Source organism: Nerophis ophidion, linkage group LG09, assembly GCF_033978795.1.
Source record: "Nerophis ophidion isolate RoL-2023_Sa linkage group LG09, RoL_Noph_v1.0, whole genome shotgun sequence".
Lineage (NCBI taxonomy): Eukaryota > Metazoa > Chordata > Actinopteri > Syngnathiformes > Syngnathidae > Nerophis > Nerophis ophidion.
The window spans coordinates 33,117,716-33,139,723 of record NC_084619.1 but is presented as its reverse complement, the minus strand read 5'-3'; the positions used below and the strand labels follow the sequence as shown (position 1 = coordinate 33,139,723).

At 39.6% G+C, this 22,008-nt stretch overlaps 1 protein-coding gene across 1 annotated transcript in view; it reads left to right on the top strand.

Annotated features, from left to right (window-relative positions):
* The window catches only part of LOC133559773 (kinase non-catalytic C-lobe domain-containing protein 1), a 69,919-nt gene extending 48,174 nt beyond the window's left edge, over positions 1-21,745 (top strand). Inside the window, exons 21-28 of the mRNA XM_061911839.1 lie at positions 1,321-1,476; positions 1,777-1,971; positions 2,312-2,394; positions 3,279-3,429; positions 11,262-11,384; positions 18,062-18,121; positions 19,557-19,714; positions 21,184-21,745. Coding sequence (XP_061767823.1) covers positions 1,321-1,476; positions 1,777-1,971; positions 2,312-2,394; positions 3,279-3,429; positions 11,262-11,384; positions 18,062-18,121; positions 19,557-19,714; positions 21,184-21,412 — 1,155 coding nt within the window. The 3' untranslated portion in view covers positions 21,413-21,745. The remainder of the gene's footprint in view (positions 1-1,320; positions 1,477-1,776; positions 1,972-2,311; positions 2,395-3,278; positions 3,430-11,261; positions 11,385-18,061; positions 18,122-19,556; positions 19,715-21,183) is intronic.
* Positions 21,746-22,008: the final 263 nt, after the last annotated feature.

Genomic DNA, 22,008 nt, shown 5'->3' with positions numbered 1-22,008 from the left:
TTTTCATTACATTACATTATCTGTCCAGTATGTAACATGCACCCCTAGTATCTGATATAGTTCCTTGTATTTCCCATCCATCACAAATTGATGTGGCTCTAACTATTTACCTCTTATATTTTTCCTTAAGATTGTTTTATCCGGGCTTATTTGTAGAGAATCTAAAATTACTCACAGGTGGTTGGTTATGTGTCGCTAGTGACAAAAAAAGTTACTGTATATTTGTAAATTTTTTAATTTAATGGCTCACTTTGTCTCTCCCACAGCATCCCGATGATATACAGTGGGGCAAAAAAGTATTTAGTCAGCCACCGATTGTGCAAGTTCTCCCACTGAAAATGATGACAGAGGTCTGTAATTTTCATCATAGATACACATCAACTGTGAGAGACAGAATGTGAAAAAAAAAATCCAGGAATTCACATTGTAGGAATTTTAAAGAATGTATTTGTAAATTATGGTGGAAAATAAGTATTTGGTCAACCGTTCAAAGCTCTCACTGATGGAAGGAGGTTTTGGATCAAAATCTCACGATACATCGCCCCATTCATTCTTTCCTTAACACGGATCAATCGTCCTGTCCCCCTAGCAGAAAAACAGCCCCAAAGCATGATGTTTCCACCCCCATGCTTCAGAGTAGGTGTGGTGTTCTTGGGATGCAACTCAGTATTCTTCTTCCTCCAAACACGAGGAGTTGAGTTTATACTAAAATGGATACATGGATGATACAGCTGAGGATTGGGAGAAGGTCATGTGGTCCGATGAAACCAAAATAGAACTTTTTGGTATAAACTCAACTTGTCGTGTTTGAAGGAAGAAGAATACTGAGTTGCATCCCAAGAACACCACACCTACTGTGAAGCATGGGGGTGGAAACATCATGCTTTGGGGGTGTTTTTCTGCTAAGGGGACAGGACGATTGATCCGTGTTAAGGAAAAAATGAATGGGGCCATGTATCGTGAGATTCTGAGCCAAAACCTCCTTCCATCAGTGAGAGCTTTGAATGGTTGACCAAATACTTATTTTCCACCATAATTTATAAATAAATTATTTCAAATTCCTACAATGTAAATTCCTGGAATTTTTTTCACATTCTGTCTCTCACAGTTGAAGTGTACCTATGATGAAAATTACAGACTTTTGTCATGATTTTAAGCGGGAGAACTTGCACAATCGGTGGCTGACTAAATACTTTTTTGCCCCACTGTATGCCATGGCAAATTATGCTAATTAGACAATGACATCGCATATCCAAAAACCTGCTTCCACTGATAAATTGTAGTTTATTGGAGAACTGTGCCCCCTTTGTGTTCTGCCAGGTAATTCCTGTAGATTGTCAAGGGGAGGTCCTTCTTGCTGCTCTTCACAGTCCTCCAAGACCACTTTGGAGCACAAGTACAGGGAGTCACATTGGAATTGAGGCACATGTTCAATCTCTTTGTATCCAGTCATTTACAGAGGATCTCGAGAAAATGGTTGGTATTATCAATGATGTGTCATGTCAAGTTTTTTAAAGTAACAAGTTGGTTCAAGAAGCAGTGCAGTAAATGTACGCAGGTGCTTCAATAGTACAATTTCCTGCCATTGCTAATTTTGCCATTTTACCATTTAGAGGTTCTGTGTACAGCAATAATGTAGGTCTCATTTGCATGTTTAGGGATCAAAACATAGTTTATATAATCAAAACAATGCATTCTATCAGTTTTCATATAAAATGATACACCAATTCAGAATATCACATATGCACTAATACCTGTTATGTTATTTGTATGTAGTGGAGAACAGTTGTGCAGCCTTCAACGTCCATGACAAAAGAGAAGGCCTTTTCCATCGCGTCAGCCATGCCAGTGCCTCGCTGCCTAGTGGAAGATCCTTGTAGAATTTGCCTCTGCCGTGATGAGCATCTTCCGTTCAACCAGAAACAGTACACTGCACAGCATGTAGCCCAGCAACTCACTCTTATGCAGCAGGTAAGCGAACAATACATTTCTACCAAACCATACAGTTCAGTTCAGTTGGCCTCACCATATGATTATAACCTGATCTGGCTTGTGTTTCCACCTGTGTGTCGACGGGATGGAACGTCAACACATGTAACAAAAGACAACTGATTTCCTTCTGTCCTGTAAAAAAAACTGTCACTATTAAATCAGCCATGTGTAATGATAGAAAATAAAATGTATAAAACAGTCATTTATATAAATAGTGAATGAAATGAGCCTACTTGTGTTGTTTGGTGAACATGCATGTGCGTTTGTGAACACTAGAGGGAGACATTTATCCACGGATATGTAATCTTTCAAAATGCAGGCTATTTTTCAAAGATGCCATCCAGTTCAGTTCCTCAATTCTAGAATACATGGCATGAGGGACGAGCCATCAAGGCATAACAAGTAAGTTTATTTTTTATTTTTAAATGTATTGCAATATTTTGCTGGAGGGAAGGGGGTCTGTTTTGATTCGTTTTCACATTAAAGATGCTAAAAGGAATCTAATTTTGTCAATATATGCTATTCCATATCAACAAAACATCATATTTTTTATTTGTGTTACAGGTGAAAAAGAAGCAAATTAGTCTACTATCAAACATTGTATTGTATGGTTATGGTTTATTTGTTACTGACTTACTCAAGATCATCACATGGTTATGTTTGCACGGTTCAACTGAAATGGAGTAGGAATAACTTATTTATTCCAACTCCTCTGTGTTTTTTACTATTGGTTCATTAACACTTATCTTTTACATGTTGACACTTAGAATGTTTTATTTGCTTACATACTGTCATGAATTTTGTTCAAGTCAAGCATAAAAAGGAAGCAGGGTGTTAGGAGCAACAAACATGTCAAAAAGCCAACAGGAGTTAACATAATTGTGCTATGTAATCTGCAGTGTTACAAACAATTTTAAATAATTCATACAAGAAATAACACAAATAAATTGTTAATAATCAATAGAAAATTAATCATTTAGAATGAATTGGGGCATTAAATAAAGGAAAGTAAAGAAAGGACTTCGGAAATAAATGTATAATTAATGGAGAATATTTTCTTTACTTAATTGCACAATCCATGAGTCCCTTTGGGTACACATTAGGTAATTTGTTTATTTAGAAGGAAATCTATTCTGCAGATAATCTACTTATTTGTTAAAATGCATTCCACTTTCAAAAATGTACACTTATTTACACTGAAAACATGTGCATCACGTTAAATAATTAAATAATTTAGCAAATGAACACTGTAGGTTTCCCTATTAACCTTCCATTCTGTCCCTCAGCACCTCAAGTAATGGGTCCCAGCCAAACTCACTAGCAAAGAGAACACATGAGGGCATGCCGCCAGAATCTTCCCTCCAGCAGCTGCTCGTTCACGCTGACAGAGTTACAAAGTGGGTAGCTGGTGAAATAGTTAGCTGTGAATCGGTCAAGGTGAGGCGCAGACAAAGTAGACAGTTTTGATTTTATGGTAATTAAACACAGAATCTCATTTGTCTTTCTGCATGTGTGATAGCTTGTACGTTTTGTGCCGTATTGTAATGTCCTGTATACATTACAGTAAATGTAATGTACATCTTAAAAATTGGTTATTAGTCATTATAGAATTAAAGGCCTACTGTAATGAGATTTTTTTATTTAAACGGGGATAGCAGGTCCATTCTATGTCGTACTTGATCGTTTCGCGATATAGCCATATTTTTGCTGAAAGGATTTAGTAGAGAACATCCACGATAAAGTTCGCAACTGTTGCTTGCTAACAGAAAAGCCCTGCCTCTACCGGAAGTCGCAGACGATGACGTCACATGTTGATGGCTCCTCACATCTTCACATTGTTTTTAATGGGAGCCTCCAACAAAAACAGCTATTCGGACCGAGAAAACGACAATTTCCCCATTAATTTGAGCGAGGATGAGAGATTCGTGTTTGAGGATATTGATAGCGACGGACTAAAAAAATAAAAAAAATGCGATTGCCTTGGGACGGATTCAGATGTTTTTAGACACATTTACTAGGATAATTCTGGGAAATTCCTTATCTTTCTATTGTGTTGCTAGTGTTTTAGTGAGTTTAACAGTACCTGGTAGTCGGAGGTGTGTGTCCACAGGTGTCTTGACGCCAGTGTCTCAGGGAAGTCGACGGCAGCTTTATGGGCAGCACAAGCCCAGCTGATCGCCAGTAAGAAGCGACTTTTTACCACAATTTTCTCACCGAAACCTGCCGGTTGACATTCGGTCGGGATCCATGTTCGCTGTGATCCATAGTAAAGTTTCACCTCCGTGAATTTCAAACAAGGAATCACCGTGTGTTTGTGTGGCTAAAGGCTAAAGCTTCCCAACTTCATCTTTCTACTTTGACTCCTCCAATATTAATTGAACAAATTGCAAAAGATTCAGCAACACAGATCTCCAAAATACTGTGTAATTATGCGGTTTAAGCAGACGACTTTTAGCTGTGTGTGCGCAGCGCTCATATTTCTTAACAATCCGTGACGTCCAGCGTACACGTCATCATTACGTGACGTTTTCAAGAAAAAACTCCCGGGAAATTTAAAATTGCAATTTAGTAAACTAAAAACGCCGTATTGGCATGTGTTGTAATGTTAATATTTCATCATTGATATATAAACTATCAGACTGTGTGGTGGGTAGTAGTGGGTTTCAGTAGGCCTAGAATGTTATTTACATCAAATGTTTGTGTATGTCTAAGCCATGGGTGTCAAACTCTGGCCTGCGGGCCAAAGTTGGCCCGCCATGTAATTTCATTTGGCCCTTGAGGCAATTTCCAATTAACATTAGAGCTGGCCCGCCGGTACACCGCATTCACCGCTAATACTTATACTTGCCAACCCTCCCAATTTTCCCGGGAGACTCCCGTATTTCAGTGCCCCTCCCGAAAATCTCTCGGGGCAACAATTCTCCCAAATTTCTCCCGATTTCTACCCGGACAACAAAATTGGGGGCGTGCCTTAAAGGCACTGCCTTTAGCGTCTTCTACAACCTGTCGTCATGTCCGGTTTTCCTTCACATAATATATGCGGCTTTTACACACACACAAGTGAATGCATGCATACTTATTCAAAAGCCATACAGGTCACACTTAGGGTGTCCGTATAAACAACTTTAACACTGGTACAAATATGCACCACACTTTGAACCCACACCAAGCAAGAATGACAAACACATTTTCGGTAGAACACCCGTACCGTAACACAACATAAACACAACAGTACAAATACCCAGGTCCCTTGCAGCACTAACTCTTCCAGGACGCTACAATATACACCGCCTGCTACCAACAACCGTGTGTTGCAAACTGAGCAGTAAAAAGGCCTGAATGATTGTTTTATTCATTATTACTTTATTTTCAAATGTATTCGCCTGTGGAAAAAGTTAATGTTGATATTTACCTCAGAAGGCTGGAAATAGAAAAGAGGCATTCAATTTTTCATTTAAATTTTTTTATATACCATTGATGTTTTGTCGTTTGTTTTTTTAAAGTTGATTTTGCACTATTAAGTTATATGAGCGTTGCTTTTTCCATATTCATTGTTAAAGCAAATCAGTGTAGCAAACTGAGCAATAATTAAAGTTTTTTTCATGCACTTTCTCTTGCTACTTAAAGGCTTGAATGTTTGATTCATTCATTAACAAATTCATTATTAGCCTGCGGAAAAAGTTTGTTTTGATATTTACCTCAGAAGGCTGCAAATAGAATAGAGGCATTCTATTTTTATTTAAATTTTATTTGATATGCCATTGATATTTTTTATTATTTGTAACTGGATTTTGCATGTCACTATAAAATTATATAAGCCTTGCTTGTTCAATAGTCAATGCAAAACTTCTTTGGGTCCCTATTAAAAGGTTCACATTTTCAACCTCGGCCCGCGGCTTTGTTCAGTTTTAAATTTTGGCCCACTCTGTATTTAAGTTTGACACCCCTGGTTTAAGCCCTCCAAACATTTTGAAACTTGATATGTGAAACTTAAATCATTCAAAATAATCACTGTATGCGTCGTTTTTAAGCTTATTTTGTTTGTGTTGTGTCCAGAAGAAGTCACAAAGTATGATACAAAGTAAGATATTACCAAAGATAAATAACATATGACTGACCATAAACATTAACGCCAGCATGTCTTTATAGTAGTTTTTTAAAAGTTGTGTTTATTTTCAATTCCATAGCTCTCCTTTGTCCCATGTCCCGAACAGCCAAATAGTGTTGCAAATAATAGTAGCGTCCCCTGCTGCAACTCATTCAGAAGTTGCACAGTCCGTCTTCACTTAGGTATTTTCCTCTGGTTTAATAAGTAAAATGTCCATTAAAAGTAAACTGATTGTTCTGACTTATTAGTTTCAGTGTAGACAAAGATATCGCTGCATTAGTTGTCATCACTCTGGGGCGGCATAGCTCGTTTGGTAGAGTGGCCGTGCCAGCAACTTGAGGGTTGCAGGTTCGATTCCCACTTTCGCCATCCTAGTCACTGCCGTTGTGTCCTTGGGCAAGACACTTTACCCACCTGCTCCCAGTGCCACCCACAGTGGTTTAAATGTAACTTAGATATTGGGTTTCACTATGTAAAGCGCTTTGAGTCACTAGAGAAAAGCGCTATATAAATATAATTCACTTCACTTCTTTACAAGAAGGTAAAAATCAAGTCAACATCAGCTGCGGTTACTGTTTTGGAGGAGAATTACATGTCTGGTTTAATCATCATGAAGCCTACTTGGATGAGAGGCGAAGTGTCCTCAAAGACTAACCAAACAGTCCAGTTGCGATCGATTGAATATCCTGATGAATTGGAATATCCATAAACATGCTGCGGTTTAGCATATTAAACAATTTTAGAATCATTAAAACTTACATTTAAAAATATTACCACAATTTCAATAGGGATTTGAACCCAATACTTTGTGTTTTTAAACACAAGTCCATTTGACACGCGCCACGAGAGCCATAGGTAGGCAAGGGGTAAATTATGTCCCCATAATTTTATCGTTGACAGGTCTTGCTTGACACGGCCAGGAATGCGTTTGGAGTAAAATTTTATACGAAGAGCCTTGACATTCAATAATTTACATTTGACATGTGCTTCTTCACGCAAAACGGGTCACCCCAGGTCTGCATGTTCTGCGTTTAGAGTGGGTGTGGGCCTGAGCCCTGTGTATAGAACTCGACCGACATGACAATGGTATTGTACTGACAAGAGTTTCACATCAAATTAATTCAGGTGAAATCAACATTAGTCACGTCAGTATAATTGAATGTTAACGTTATGTTGACAGCACATTTTGAATCGGATGATGTACTTCATTGTCTGTGGTTGTTGCCAGCGGTGCAGAACTAAAAATCATATATTGTGAGAAGATGATCTACCACATGGTGATGTACAGCGCACAGAATTTCCTACACAAAGTATATTTGCAGTCAGTCATATCATCTTCTTTTTGTCTTTAAAAAAACGATTCCGAGGAAATGATCTCAATGTCCTCAATGGTAGTTACGGCCATGCCTCCACGGAAGAACTATAAATCAAACAAGATGCCGTCGGAGAGGACGCAAGCTTCGTGATATGAGAGTATATTCCAGCCTTTAGCGTTGTCATCCCCTTACCCCTCCTTTGCGACGGCACTGCTGAGAAAGCAGTAAGTGAACCCCTAAGTGGCAAGGGAACAGTGTATTTATTTTATGAAACAAAAAACATATCATAGGGTTCTGATGTGTTTTGGGCTGGGCGATATGGCCTTTTTTTAATATCTCGATATTTTTAGGCCATATTGCGATACACGATGTATATCTCGATATTTTGCCTTAGCCTTGAATTAACATGTGATACATATAATCACAGCAGTATGATGATTCTATGTGTCTACATTAAAACATTCTTCTTCATACTGCATTAATATATGCTCATTTTAAACTTTCATGCAGAGAAGGAAATCACAACAACCGTATTTTTCGGACTATAAGTCGCAGTTTTTTTCATAGTTTGGCCGGGGGTGCGACATATGCTCTGGAGCAACTTATGTGTGAAATTATTAATACATTACCGCAAAATATCAAATAATATTTTTTATCTCATTCGCGGAAGAGACGAAGAAAATGTCAGTAATCGTCACACACACGTCAGCAATCGTCACATACAAGTCAACCAATAAGAATTCGGCGGGGGTGGGTCATGGCAGAAGTGCATTGTGGGTCATGGAATGCTAACTGCTATATGCTACTTCCGTAGCTATTAAAATGGATAATTTCATCGTTGGCGGTAACTTATAAAAACTGAGAAGGGCTGAACAAAAATGGCACCGAAAAGGAAATCATGTACTGCAGATTACACAATAACAAATAATATTATTTATCCCATTCGCGGAAGAGACCAAGAAAATGTCAGCAATCGTCACATACACGTCAACCAATAAGAATTCGGCCGGGGGGGTTCATGGCAGAAGTGCATTGTGGGTCATGGGATGCTAACTGCTATATGCTTTATGCTACTGCCGTTGCTATTAAAATGTATCGTTTCAACATTGGCGGTAACTTATAAAAACTGAGAATGGCTGAACAAAAATGTCACCGAAAAGGAAGTCATGTACTGCGCAAGCTGGACGTAGTGAAATATGCAGCAGAAAACGACAAGAGGAAGCGGCGCATACCTTTGGAGTTGGCAGAGTTGTTTAGAAGCGACATCGAGGAAGAAGATTTCATGGGATTTATCAATTAGGAGTGACAGATTGTTTGGTAAACGTATAGCATGTTCTAGATGTTATAGTTATTTGAATGATTCTTACCAGGCACGTTCTCCGTTGGTTATTTATGCGTCATATAATGTAAACTTATTCAGCCTGTTGTTCACTATTCTTTATTTATTTTAAATTGCCTTTCAAATGTCTATTCTTGGTGTTGGATTTTATCAAATAAATTTCCCCCAAAAATGAGACTTATACTCCAGTGCGACGTATATATGTTTTTTTCCTTCTTTATTATGCATTTTCTGTCGGTGCAACGTATACTCCGGAGCAATTTATAATCCAAAAAATACGGTAAGTCAATTGACCAAAACTGTGTTTATTGAACAGTTATTAAACAGTGGCACACACATTCTTGTCATTTCCAAAACAAAAAGTGCAAGATTGTCTGAGACATTTTAAAACAAGCTATTAGTGCGCTTTTATGCATTATGTCACTAAGATTACATATCAAAACAACACAAAATTAAATTGCACTTTTTGTGCAGAATGCCACTACATTAGTTTTAAACAAATAAAGTGCACTTTTGTGCATGATGGTGTGGGTGTGTTGCACCGAATGGAGATTTTTATGTGCGGAGTAAACACTCTTCATTCTGTAGCATGTGACTTTTCAAATGATCCTACATATTAGCAGTAATGCTACTTTTTGTAGCAATGCTTTAGCACCACACTTGACAAATTGCGGTTGTCTGTTCGACATATTCCTACTTGAAGCCACACCACCGCCAGACGATGGACCCCCTGCTGTTTTTCTTGGGAATTAATTCTTCCTTCATTTGTTACCAGATTCGCACCTTCTTTCACTCGTATTACCACTCGCACCACAGCTAACGTTACCCATGCTGCCACCTCTCTGCTCCTCCAGGGCGTATACGTATGTGACGTATGACGTGACAGCAGGTGACGTGTGTAAGAAGGTGCGCTTGCTCTCTGTGAGAAGGAGCGGGGCCTGAAGTTAACTTTTTTGGCCACCAGCCACTGTGGAAGGTGGATTTTGAAATCCACCTGCCACAGTGTTTTTTTACCAGCCAAAATTTTCTGTGCCTAAAATAAAGGTGAACGACTCAAAAAATGTATCAGAATGGTTCTTGAACTTGTACAGAATACACATCAAAGTGCTGTCGAGTTATTAACCAACTTAATCTCATTAATGACTAGACCTAAATGGTACTTACTCGCACATCCACACGTAGTCAGAGAAGGGTCTCATCTTCTTTCCAATTGCGTGTACGTTCCGAAACAGGAGCTTCATCCTCTCCAACTGCGCTGTTTTCATTGAGGTCAGTGCCTTGACCGCAGCTGTCAGCTCTGGGGGAGCCGTCTTCCCCACTTTACAGTTTATCGTTTGCAAGTGGCTTTTTGAGGACTCCTGGTCCTTAATTGCCTCTAACTTTAAGTTTTTTGTCCCGATTACAAATGGGTTTGGTTTCGCTTTCTCCGAGCCATACATACGGCAATCCTGACAATAAATCTCTTCTGTTGTGACGTCGTAGACCAGCCAGTCGCGAACCTTGCCATCCCCGCTTACTTTCCACTTCGTATTAAAACGTTTTGTTTTTTAAATCGTCCACCTCGTCCTCCTTTTGTTGGCCTGTTAAAGCCGGCGCCGGCCTCTTCACGCCAGCGTTATGCCGCCACATTTTGGTTTCAAAATCCAAGAAAATGGCGCGGGGGCTTGCTAAGAACACACAACACACATAGGCTACCTGATTGGTCAACAACACACAGCACTTGCTCAGTTGTCCTATTGGCTACCCGCCAATGTGGCAGGTAGATTGACAGTTTCATCCGCCAATCACAAAAGTTACCCGCATTTGGCGTGTGGGCGGTTGCCAATTTCATGCCCTGAGAAGGAGAGACAACAAGGAGTGGGAAGAGCCTGTAGTGTGATGCCAGCAGCTAAAAGCAACTGTGTGAGAACGTATACTTGAATATCATGATATAGTCATTTTCTATATCGAACAGAGACAAACCCGCGATATATCGAGTATATTGATATATCGCCCAACTCTAAATTCATCATGCTAATGAAATGCTATGCTGTCTGCTATGTCTGAGTATGTTTCCATTAAATTATTCCTAAAGACTGATCATGAATAGAGTTATAAACATAGAAACAACCTGGACAAATGCAAGTTAAAGGAGAACTTTATTAGTGTCTGACGTAATAACTTGTTTCTGTAGCCGCTGAAAATGTCCTGGAAAATAATTTAGAGAAAAGAGGAAAACATGTATGAATCACCTCTCAAATGCAGTGCAGTTCTCCAAGCATTATTGTCTTTGTATTGGGCTGTTCTATTGTGCAAACAGTCACTTTTGTGAAAGTTGAATAAATGAGAAAGATCAACTTAGATACAGAAGGGAACATCTCCTCCACTGATATTTTTTCATCATTGCATTATACAGTATATGTTGGATTGTGTTTCTGTACCCCTAAAGTAGATATTTGCATGTTGTTCAACTTAAGTCATATGTTTCCCTCAGGTTTTCATTATCACGTTCTCTCCCCTCATCCAGGCACAAGATGAATTGCTTATAAAGTATCTGTTGATTGGGAAACATTGCTACGAATCCAAGAATTTTGCCACAGCCATGCAGGTCCTTGGAGGTCTGGAGAACATGACTGTCAGACAATTACCAGTAAGTCTGCGCCACCACAATTGATATTAATTCTAACCTGTGTAACAAAACTGCCCTTAACGTCAGGCTTGCCACTGACAGTTTGTTTGGGTTTTAGTTTTTCCTCTGTGTGTGTTTAGTATTTCCTTTTTTTAGTTCCTGTCAGTGCTCTTATTTTGTCTGTTTCCTGTTTTTTCCCCTGTGTGCTGTTTTCCCCTCAGCTGCAGCTGATTGGCACCTGGCCACACCTGGTGTCAAACAGCTCGCTCCTATTTTACCTGCTTTATTCCTCCAGTCAGTGCTGGATTATTGTCATGTCGATGTCGCTCTTGTCGTTGCTGCCTGTCGTGTCGTATCATATCGTGTCAATGCAGCGTTGCGGTAAGCTTTATTTGATAGTAGTTTGTAGCTTATTGTCTTTTATTCCCTGCTTCCAAGTTTGTTTTCATATTATAAGTACGACTTCTGTTTCTTGCTCGATACCTGCTAACTTCCACGCTAGGCCTTTTTGTTTGTTATCCGCCCACGTGCACGCTTTTTGTTTGTACCCTTTGTTTGTTTTTTGTCTTAGTGTTTTAAATTAAATCATTTTTTCTCACTCCATGCCTGCCTCTTTCTCTGCATCTTGGGGTTCGTCACAAACTAACTCTGACACTTAAGATGAATATGTCTCTTTTTGTAACTGTGATGGGTCTTAGATTACATTTAATTTGTTTCTTAAATGCTCAGTACAGTTTATTCGATATCTAACAAGCATTGATGGAAACTGTTCAATGTGTTCAAAACTCAACACAGTCTTCAAAACAGACGTCCATGTGGACTAAACTGTGGCCCTTTTTATTGCCTTAAAACAAAATGCATTCAGTGACTTGAATTAAAGTATTTTTTCAGTTACTTGTTTACGTTTTACAACACATTTTTCAAATGCTAACACACTTTGTTCAAAACATTTTAAAACACAGTCAAAACAGGATGATTAGGACAGATTTGGGAATGTTTGCCTCAACCACATTAAAATCTACAGAAAATCACAACAAAACATTGACATTAAAGATAAATACAAATATTGTGTAACTCCAAAAACAGCTAAGTGTACTTGTCAGCTGAAAACTGATAAATGTGATCTGTGTTTCACCTCATTAGAAACATAATAAAAGGAGTGACTTCTGATTTTCCTTTGGAAATATGGATCGATGAGCACCGGTATTGGTTAGTCGATAGAGAAGAGTGGCCAGGAGAGCGAGACAATTAAGGAGAGGAAGACCAATAGCTTTGGTCTCTGATAGAAATAGGACCATGTGGTAAATTGTAGAGTCTCATTCCGAGACTGGTTCAAGTGTGCAGCCAAACATGCAGCATTTAACAATTGTACGATAATTTTACAGCAAAACAAAACGTACAGTTTGATATTATATCAGCTGATACTTAGGAACATGAATTTATTACATTATTTTGTGTTTCAGATTAGTATCAGGAAAATGTCACTCATTGCTATGGTTAACACAAACAAATGCATAAAGCTGAGAAAAAAATGTGACAAAGTGCTGAGACCCTGATTTTCATTATGCCTCCAAAAATTCTTAGATCCTGCATTCTTCTGTTTACATTAAACATATTTTTGTAAGATCCTAAAGTGCTTATGTAAAGGCACAGAGAAAATAATGGCTGCATTCCTGATTAATTATGTTTGCAATATACTACAGTATGTCATGATCCACTGCTTGGATCATGTCATATTCGGGTTTTTGGTTTTGTTTTGTATCTCATCTTGTTAGTATTTGACGTCCTTAGTTCCTGGTGGCACTTCCTGTTTTGTTCTGTTGTCATAGTTACGTATTAGTGTCACCTGCCTCTTACTCCCCTTATTTAAGCCTGCCTTTTCCCTTACTCATCCTCACATCCTAGTTTCTGTTCCGTGCAACAGTTGACAACGCTGTTTCCCAATTGTGGCAAAAAACTATTTCTTGTACTTGCTAGCTTCAGCGCTATGCTTCTTTTGTTTGTTCCCTTGCTCACATGCTAGCGCTTTTAGTTCTTCTAGCTCCCATGCTAGATCTGTTCATTTTGCCTTTAGTGCCTTGTGCAAGTGTTTCTGTTCTTAGTCTGTTTTGTTAGTGTAAATAAATCATCATTTCCTACCTTCACGCTGGGTCCAAATCCAACTGCATCCCTGAAAGAACGAACCCGCACCACGATGCCAGCAAACCGTCACACAGTATACACAAATATTTAGAACACTCAAAGTGCAAAGATGCATTTTTTTTATATACTACTGATGTACTGTATCTAAAAACATTTAGTAAAACTTGAAATGTATTGTATGTAATGCTCTCTGTGGTTCGTGTTTTGTCGTGGCGTGTGCTAAGAGTGACAGTGTGTTTCCAAGGTTGGGCTACACGATTGTGAGAAAAAAACTAACCGCAATTTTTTCTGCCAAATATTGCTATAGCCATTTGTATTTGATTTTATTTGAATGCATAAAACCGATTAAGTGATGAGTGGAGGAAGTCATGTTACTAGTGCCCCACATTACAAAAATATGCAATAGTATACCTTCAAAAATATTTGGGTTTGCTTGTGTCAAGACGGGGGGGTCGCAGCTTGCTGCAAGATTTGTTCTTCCCTGATGCAAACGGACTAGAACAGACATAGCTTGAAGGTAAAAACATGATTTTAATTTTATCTAAAAAGCTACAAACAAAAGGCGCTCACAATGGAGGCTCAAAACTTAACGCAGGGAATAAAACTAAAACTTTAATATAAAATATGAACATAAAAGAAACAACAATTACTGTGACATGAGCAAAGCAGCATGAACCATGAACATCAATGTCGCCAGGCAGACTAACTGAACATGACAGGCTTAAATATTCTCTCCTGATTAAAACAGGTGTGAGTCCAAACAAATGAGGCAGGTGAAACTGGGTTGCCATGGTGACCAAACAAGGGAGTGCAAAAACAGGAACTAATGGAGTCGTCATGGAAAATAAAACCAACAAGGGTGCACAAAAACAGGAACTAATGGAGTACAAAACTAGAAAAATAACAAAACATAATCCAGACCACAGAACATGACAGCTTGCACTGTCCTTGGCTAGTTGTTTTAGTCTCATTGCCATCCACCCGTTTCATTTTGAACTAAGTGTACAGTTGCCAAGTTGCTGCCACCAGGGAAGTTCATTTAGGCATTTTACACCGCCACCATTTCAACTTTTTGCAGATACTGTAATACAACTTACATGGTGTTGTCATTAACACACTGACTGCATCGACTGCAGCTCACACAAATTTGCTCAACCCCCCACAACGAAGTGAGCAAGCGGTGGATGTTCTCCCGCTTCACTGACACCTTGAAACACTGGATGTTAAATACTGATGGACATCTTGATACATTCGCCCAGACCCCTTTTAGCTTCACTGGAGCTGCACCCCCTTGACTGGCCTTAAATTGACTGCGCAGCAACACCTGTCATAGACTGCAAGTGAATGAAATAAACTTAATAATTTCTGTTGTGTCTTGGCAAGAATGAGGACTCCGTTGCAGACAGGAAACGATTGACGCAGGATTTTATTCAACAGTTTCTGAGAACTCTCTTCAGATACAGTGAATAAACAAATGGCTATTAAAGGCCTACTGAAATTAAATTTTCTTATTTAAACGTGGATAGCAGGTCCATTCTATGTGTCATACTTGATCATTTTGCGATAATGCCATATTTTTGCTGAAAGGATTTAGTAGAGAACATCCACGATAAAGTTCGCAACTTTTGGTGCAAACAGAAAAGCCCAGCGTTTACCGGAAGTCGCAGACGATGACGTCACATGTTGATGGCTCCTCACATCCTCACATTGTTTTTAATGGGAGCATCCAACATAAAGAGCTATTCGGACCGAGAAAACGACACTTTCCCCCATTAATTTGAGCAAGGATGAAAGATTTGTGTTTGAGGATATTGATAGTGACGGACTAGAAAAAAAAAAAAAAAAAAAAAACGCGATTGCATTGGGAAGGATTCAGATGTTTTTAGACACATTTACTAGGATAATTCTGGGAAATCCCTTATCTTTCTATTGTGTTGCTAGTGTTTTAGTGAGTTTAATAGTACCTGATAGTCGGAGGTGTGTGTCCACGGGTGTCTTGACGCCCAGTGTCTCAGGGAAGTCGACGTCAGCTTTATGTGCGGCACAAGCTCAGCTGATCTGGATCCAGTAAGAAGTGACTTTTTACCACAATTTTCTCACCGAAACCTGCTGGTTGACATTCGGTCGGGATCCATGTTCGCTGTGATCCATAGTAAAGTTTCGCCTCCGGAACAAGGAATCACCGTGTGTTTATGTGGCTAAAGGCTAAAGCTTCCCAACTCCATCTTTCTAAATAAATAAATGGGTTGTACTTGTATAGCGCTTTTCTACCTTCAAGGTACTCAAAGCGCCTTGACACTACTTCCACATGTTACCCATTCACACACACATTCACACACTGATGGAGGGAGCTGCCATGCAAGGCGCCAACCAGCACCCATCAGGAGCAAGGGTGAAGTGTCTTGCTCAGGACACAACGGACGTGACGAGGTTGGTACTAGGTGGGATTTGAACCAGGGACACTCGGGTTGCGCACGGCCACTCTGCCAGTGCGCCACGCCATCCCTACTTTTTTCTACTTTGACTTCTCCAATATTAATTGAACAAATTGCAAAAGATTCAGCAACACAGATCTCCAAAATACTGTGTAATTATGCCGTTAAAGCAGACGACTTTTAGCTGTGTGTGTGTGCAATGCTCATATTTCCAAACAGCCCGTGACGTCATGCGTACACGTCATCATTACGCGACGTTTTCAAGAAATAACTCTCGGGAAATTTAAAATTGCAATTTAGTAAACTAAAAAGGCCGTATTGGCATGTGTTGCAATGTCAATATTTCATCATTGATATATAAACTATCAGACTGTGTGGTCGGTAGTAGTGGGTTTCAGTAGGCCTTTAAACTCTAGAGTAGACACACTAGAGTAAAAAGAAAATGTAGCACGGGGCGAAAAACAAAAGGAAAAACACTCCCGAGGGAGGGAAAATAGCAAATTGCAAAATCTACATGGATCTAATAATAAAAAAACATCGTTCAATTAACTACACCAAAAGAAAATCTCTCACGAAGATGAGACAAAAATCTATAAACAGAAAGTACACTATAAAGGGCTAGGAAATCTACCAATTAAAGTGCTCCAAGGGGAGGGAAAAAAGAAGGCAGAGCACTATGAAACTAGCTCAAAACTGATCAAAAAACTTTAGCAAATCAAAATCACTCTTCTTCAGAGGATACAAAGAAATCAACGAATAAAGCAAGGCAATCCTTAGCGACTTGGACAAGACCTTGAAAGACAGCTGGCGGTACACGAGCAGACAATATACTCTGGCAACAAGACAGGGGAAGACAGGACTATATACACATGAGGGAGGTTGACACAGCGGGGCACAATCAGGCAATCAGGAGAGACATCTGACCAGTGACAAAGTAGGAAGAGCAAGTGGCCTGAAACTAGAGGAGAAGTACATTTTCAACATAAAACAGGAAGTTTGCCAGACTGCATAACAGTGTGGTACGCCAGCTGCACTGAAGCAGACAAACAGGCGATTCAGAGGGTCATAAAGTCTACACAAAAAATCATCGGCTGTCCCCTGCCCTCCCTGAAGGATTTACACAACTCCCGTTGCCTCAACAGAACAAAAAACATTACCAAGGACAGCACACACCCTGGCTTCCACCTGTTCGACTTGCTACCATCAGGCAGGCGCTACAGGTGCATCAGAGCCAGAACAGACAGGCTCAGAGACAGCTTCTTTCCCAAAGCTGTCACCATGTTGAACTCTAACTTATAATAATAATAATTCAACACTATACAATAGCATGCCCTAATACCCTACTGTGCAATACTACCCTTGTGTTATTTATTTCACCCCATATTTGTTCCCACTACAGCACCTTAAATTGGAGTCTTTAATCTCGTTATATGCAAATATAATGACAATAAAGTCCATTCATTCATTCATTCATTCATTCATTTACAAGCCCAAAACAGGACTTCCCTCACCGCGGTGTGACAAATAAATTATAATAATTTCAAATTGATCAGCAACATTACCTCGATAACACAATATATAAAACCATTTTAACATAAAAAAAAATTGTTGATTGTTTTCAAATCAAAATGAAGAATTGAGGATTAATTGCTGCAATGAGCACATTTTTAGTGCACAACTTTTTGAAGCGGGTTTAAAAAAATAATACTGCATGATTCTAATGAAGCATTTTCTTCTTCTGTTATTTGAGACTAACCGGGTTATTTGGAAACTAAATTGTCCTTAGATGTGGATGTGAGTGTACATGTACGTATATCTGTGCCTTGTAAATGACTCACTTATGACCAATTAGTACTCCGCCTCTTACCTAAAGTCAGCCGGAATAAGCACCAGCTCACCCACCCCTCCTAATGAAAACACGCTGTGTAGAAAATGGTTGGATAGATTTAGTTGAGCACATAGTGTGTGCATAATGTGTCCCATAAATGGGAGAAGTTACTAAAGTCATAATGTAACAATAATAGTGTTGAGAAAATGGGAGAAAAACATAAATAAGGTGTATGTTGCCTACACACTCACTGGTTAAAGTAAAAGTTACTTGTCTATTTTTTTCCATCACAGGCTTGGAAATATCTGCCATCCAAGATGTTTGAGATCTTTGAGGAGCTACAAGCCGTGCAGGTGTGTGTGTGTGCGTGTGCAGACCTGAGTATGTGTGTTTGCAGCAGCACACGCATTTTGTTAAGAGTTGCAGGCTTTTTAGGTCGCATATTGTGAAACGGCTGCACGGCAAACAAATCAATAGGAAAACACCTTCAAGCAGGTTTGCTCATCTGCAATGAGCGCTTACAGCTGGCACTGTATTAATAAAATACATCAGTTTGTTGTCGGGTAAACTCCTACATAGATGGGGTGAAGAGGAAATTGAGCACATATTCACATTGTTGCCACAAATTTTGAAGCATAGATAGCATAGTCAATTTTAATTTAGGGGTATTCTTCATGTGTGGACTAGGAAGGGGTCGGCAAACTTAACCATCAAAAGATCCCTTTTGACCCGTCTTCTACTAAGGAAAAATAGTCTGGAGCCACAAAACATATCACAGCAAATACTTTATTGAAAGTTCATATCATTTGCAAGGCTACAGGCAAATTATTCTGTCAATGCAGAACTAATCACATTGTTTTTCTGAAATGTATCTTTTTTTAGATGTATTTAATGTCAGCTCAAAAACCAAAGTCTCACATACTGCTGAAAATTATACAACTTTTTTTTTTAAATACACTTCCCCCATTCCAGTGGTAACAAAATATCTCAGACTATGGGATTCACAACAAAGAGGCCACCTAGACCAACAACTGAAGAACGGTAGTTAAAACCACTTGTATTTTTTGTTAAATGTGAAATAGCAAGGAAAATGATGCCACAGCGGTCGTAACTTTATCTTTTTAAAACCAATAATGTATCGACATATTGGTAAATGGGTTGTACTTGTATAGCGTTTTTCTACCTTTTTAACTCAAAGCGCTTTGACACTATTACCACATTCACCCATTCTCACACTGATGGCGGGAGCTGCCAAGCAAGGCGATAACCAAGACCCATCAGGAGCAAGGGTGAAGTGTCTTGCTCAAGGACACAACGGACATGACTAGGATGGTAGAAGGTGGGGATTGAACCAGTTACCCTCAGATTGCTGGGAAGGCCACTCACCCAACTTCGCCATGCCGTCTCCCCAATACAATATATAAATAATTTTCCATAGAGACGCTGGTGTCACTCTGCAAAACGTTCTACTGTTGTAATATAGAGCCCAGTATAACTACTTTTAGGTGATTTCAAATCCCCATCCAGATCATTTAGTTCACTGTCAAATTAGGTGTGGTTCATTCAGGAGAAGCATAAGGCAGGCTAAAGTCTAGGTCCATACTGTAGATAACCTTGTAGTAAAAGTTTATAAAAGCCACAACTTTGCTAGGAATATTGTATTATACCTCACTAGATGTGACAAGTAGTCAATGATGTTATGTGTTTTGTTTATTTCTGCATCCAGCAGCTTAGCTGTCAGTTCTATTGTCCTGTAAGACCGGATGTATATGCAGAAAATTCTCTCAGGTGTTTTTGAAGAGTGACGACGTGTGTCTGATGGGGGAAGAACACACGAGGAGACGACCCACCCTGCCTTCAGCACACATCCTGGCCATGCATGTCCAACAACTGGAAATCGGAGGCTTCACGCTCACGAATGGAGCTTTCAAGTGGACCAAGCTTAGGTGAGATGGAATTGCAGTCCTTTTTTGTGAAGTCCTTTTGTATTGTCGCTTTGGTAAAGTAAAGAGGTCCACAAATGCACAATAGAATCAATCATCAATCAATGTTTACTTATATAGCCCTAAATCACTAGTGTCTCAAAGGGCTGCACAAACCACAACACAAACCACTACGACATCCTCGGTAGGCCCATATAAGGGCAAGGAAAACTCACACCCAGTGGGACGTCGGTGACAGTGATGACCCAGTGGGACGTCGGTGACAATGATGACCCAGTGGGACGTCGGTGACAATGATGTCTATGAGAACTTTGGAGAGGACGAAAGCAATGGATGTCGAACGGGTCTAAAATGATAATGTGAAAGTTCAATCCATAATGGATCCAACACAGCCGCGAGAGTCCAGTCCAAAGCGGATCCAACACAGCAGCGAGAGTCCCGTTCATAGCGGAGCCAGCAGGAAACCATCCCAAGCGGAGGCGGATCAGCAGCGCAGAGATGTCCCCAGCCGATACACAGGCAAGCAGTACATGGCCACCGGATCGGACCGGACCCCCTCCACAAGGGAGAGTGGGACATAGGAGAAAAAGAAAAGAAAAGAAACAGCAGATCAACTGGTCTAAAAAGGGAGTCTATTTAAAGGCTAGAGTATACAAATTAGTTTTAAGATGAGACTTAAATGCTTCTACTGAGGTGGCATCTCAAACTGTTACCGGGAGGGCATTCCAGAGTACTAGAGCCCGAAATGAAAACGCCCTATAGCCCGCAGACTTTTTTTGGGCTTTAGGAATCACTAATAAGCCGGAGTCCTTTGAACGCAGATTTCTTGCCGGGACATATGGTACAATACAATCAGCAAGATAGGATGGAGCTAGACCGTGTAGTATTTTATACGTAAGTAGTAAAACCTTAAAGTCACATCTTAAGCCAGTATAGGCGTAATGTGATCAAACTTTCTTGTTCTTGTCAAAAGTCTAGCAGCCGCATTTTGTACCAACTGTAATCGTTTAATGCTAGACATGGGAAGACCCGAAAATAATACGTTACAGTAATCGAAACGAGACGTAACAGCAAGTTTCCATGGATGGCGATGTCGATCTACTTGCTTGTCTCTGTCCCCACCTGAAATCCAATTGGACTGGCCAGATGCTCGGTCACAGCAAGGGGCAGTTGGATAGGAATGACGCAGCTGTTGAATTTTGGGGTGCCAGTGATATAGCAGATGGTGCATGTGGAAGGGGTTTGATTGCTAAAAAAAAAGTTGCTGCCCAGATGCTGTGAAGCCGCAGAGTATAGCCAGATGCTAGGGTCAAGAGAACGAGCAGAGACAAGCAGCGTTACAGCTGGTTGGTATGAACCCAGTCCTTCATATTGTCTTCAAATTAGGTCACAAAGGATTAGAAAATTATATGCAACAAACTGTTTTCAGACACTTTTTAATTGTATCTTGGTTTCATATTTCTGTCAAAAAGGAGCATTGCAAAGGTGGTGAGTCAGATCCACGCCTTCCAGGAGGTCCTATACACCTACAACCCAGATCAGGACCTGCAGGCTTACCTTTGCTGCCGCATCATTCGGCTCGGCACCTCTGACGTACACCTCTTGGCCTGCGCCAATGATGCTAACTTGGAGCAGTCCACTGAGTGTCAAACAAAGAAGGTTCAGAACGCTCTGAGAAGAGTTAAGGCCTCCCTCCAGTGAGTCTTGCCTTGACCATGCCTCGGTGACTATGTTTACACTGCAGGCCACAGTGAACCAAATCGGATTTTTTCCCAGCTGACTGCACATGAACTAAAATGCTATTTATCAGACTCCAGTATAAACCCGCACAGTCCCTGATGTGGCCCCAATGTGGCCTCGACATCACTTGCATGCGCAATTCAATGAAGTGAGAAATTTGACCAGATTCTGTAAATGAACAAGTTGCTACTACTACTACCATTACTACTTTGTGAAGTAAAAGTAGTCACACCTTAAAAATTTGGGATTTTTTTTACATGAAAATATAATAAAGTAATAAAATGTATGAATGGATATATATAGTGTAATATATTATATGGCTGTTAAATAAATGATACACTGACATCAGCGTGAAACTCACTTACGTAAACAACTTACGCAATGTGTGTAACATGAAAGCAAATACGCCACATTTCCGGTCCTTTAACATATATATATATGTATATATATGTATGTATGTATATATATATATATATATACATATATATATATATATATATATATATATATATATATATATATATATATATACAGTGGGGCAAAAAAGTATTTAGTCA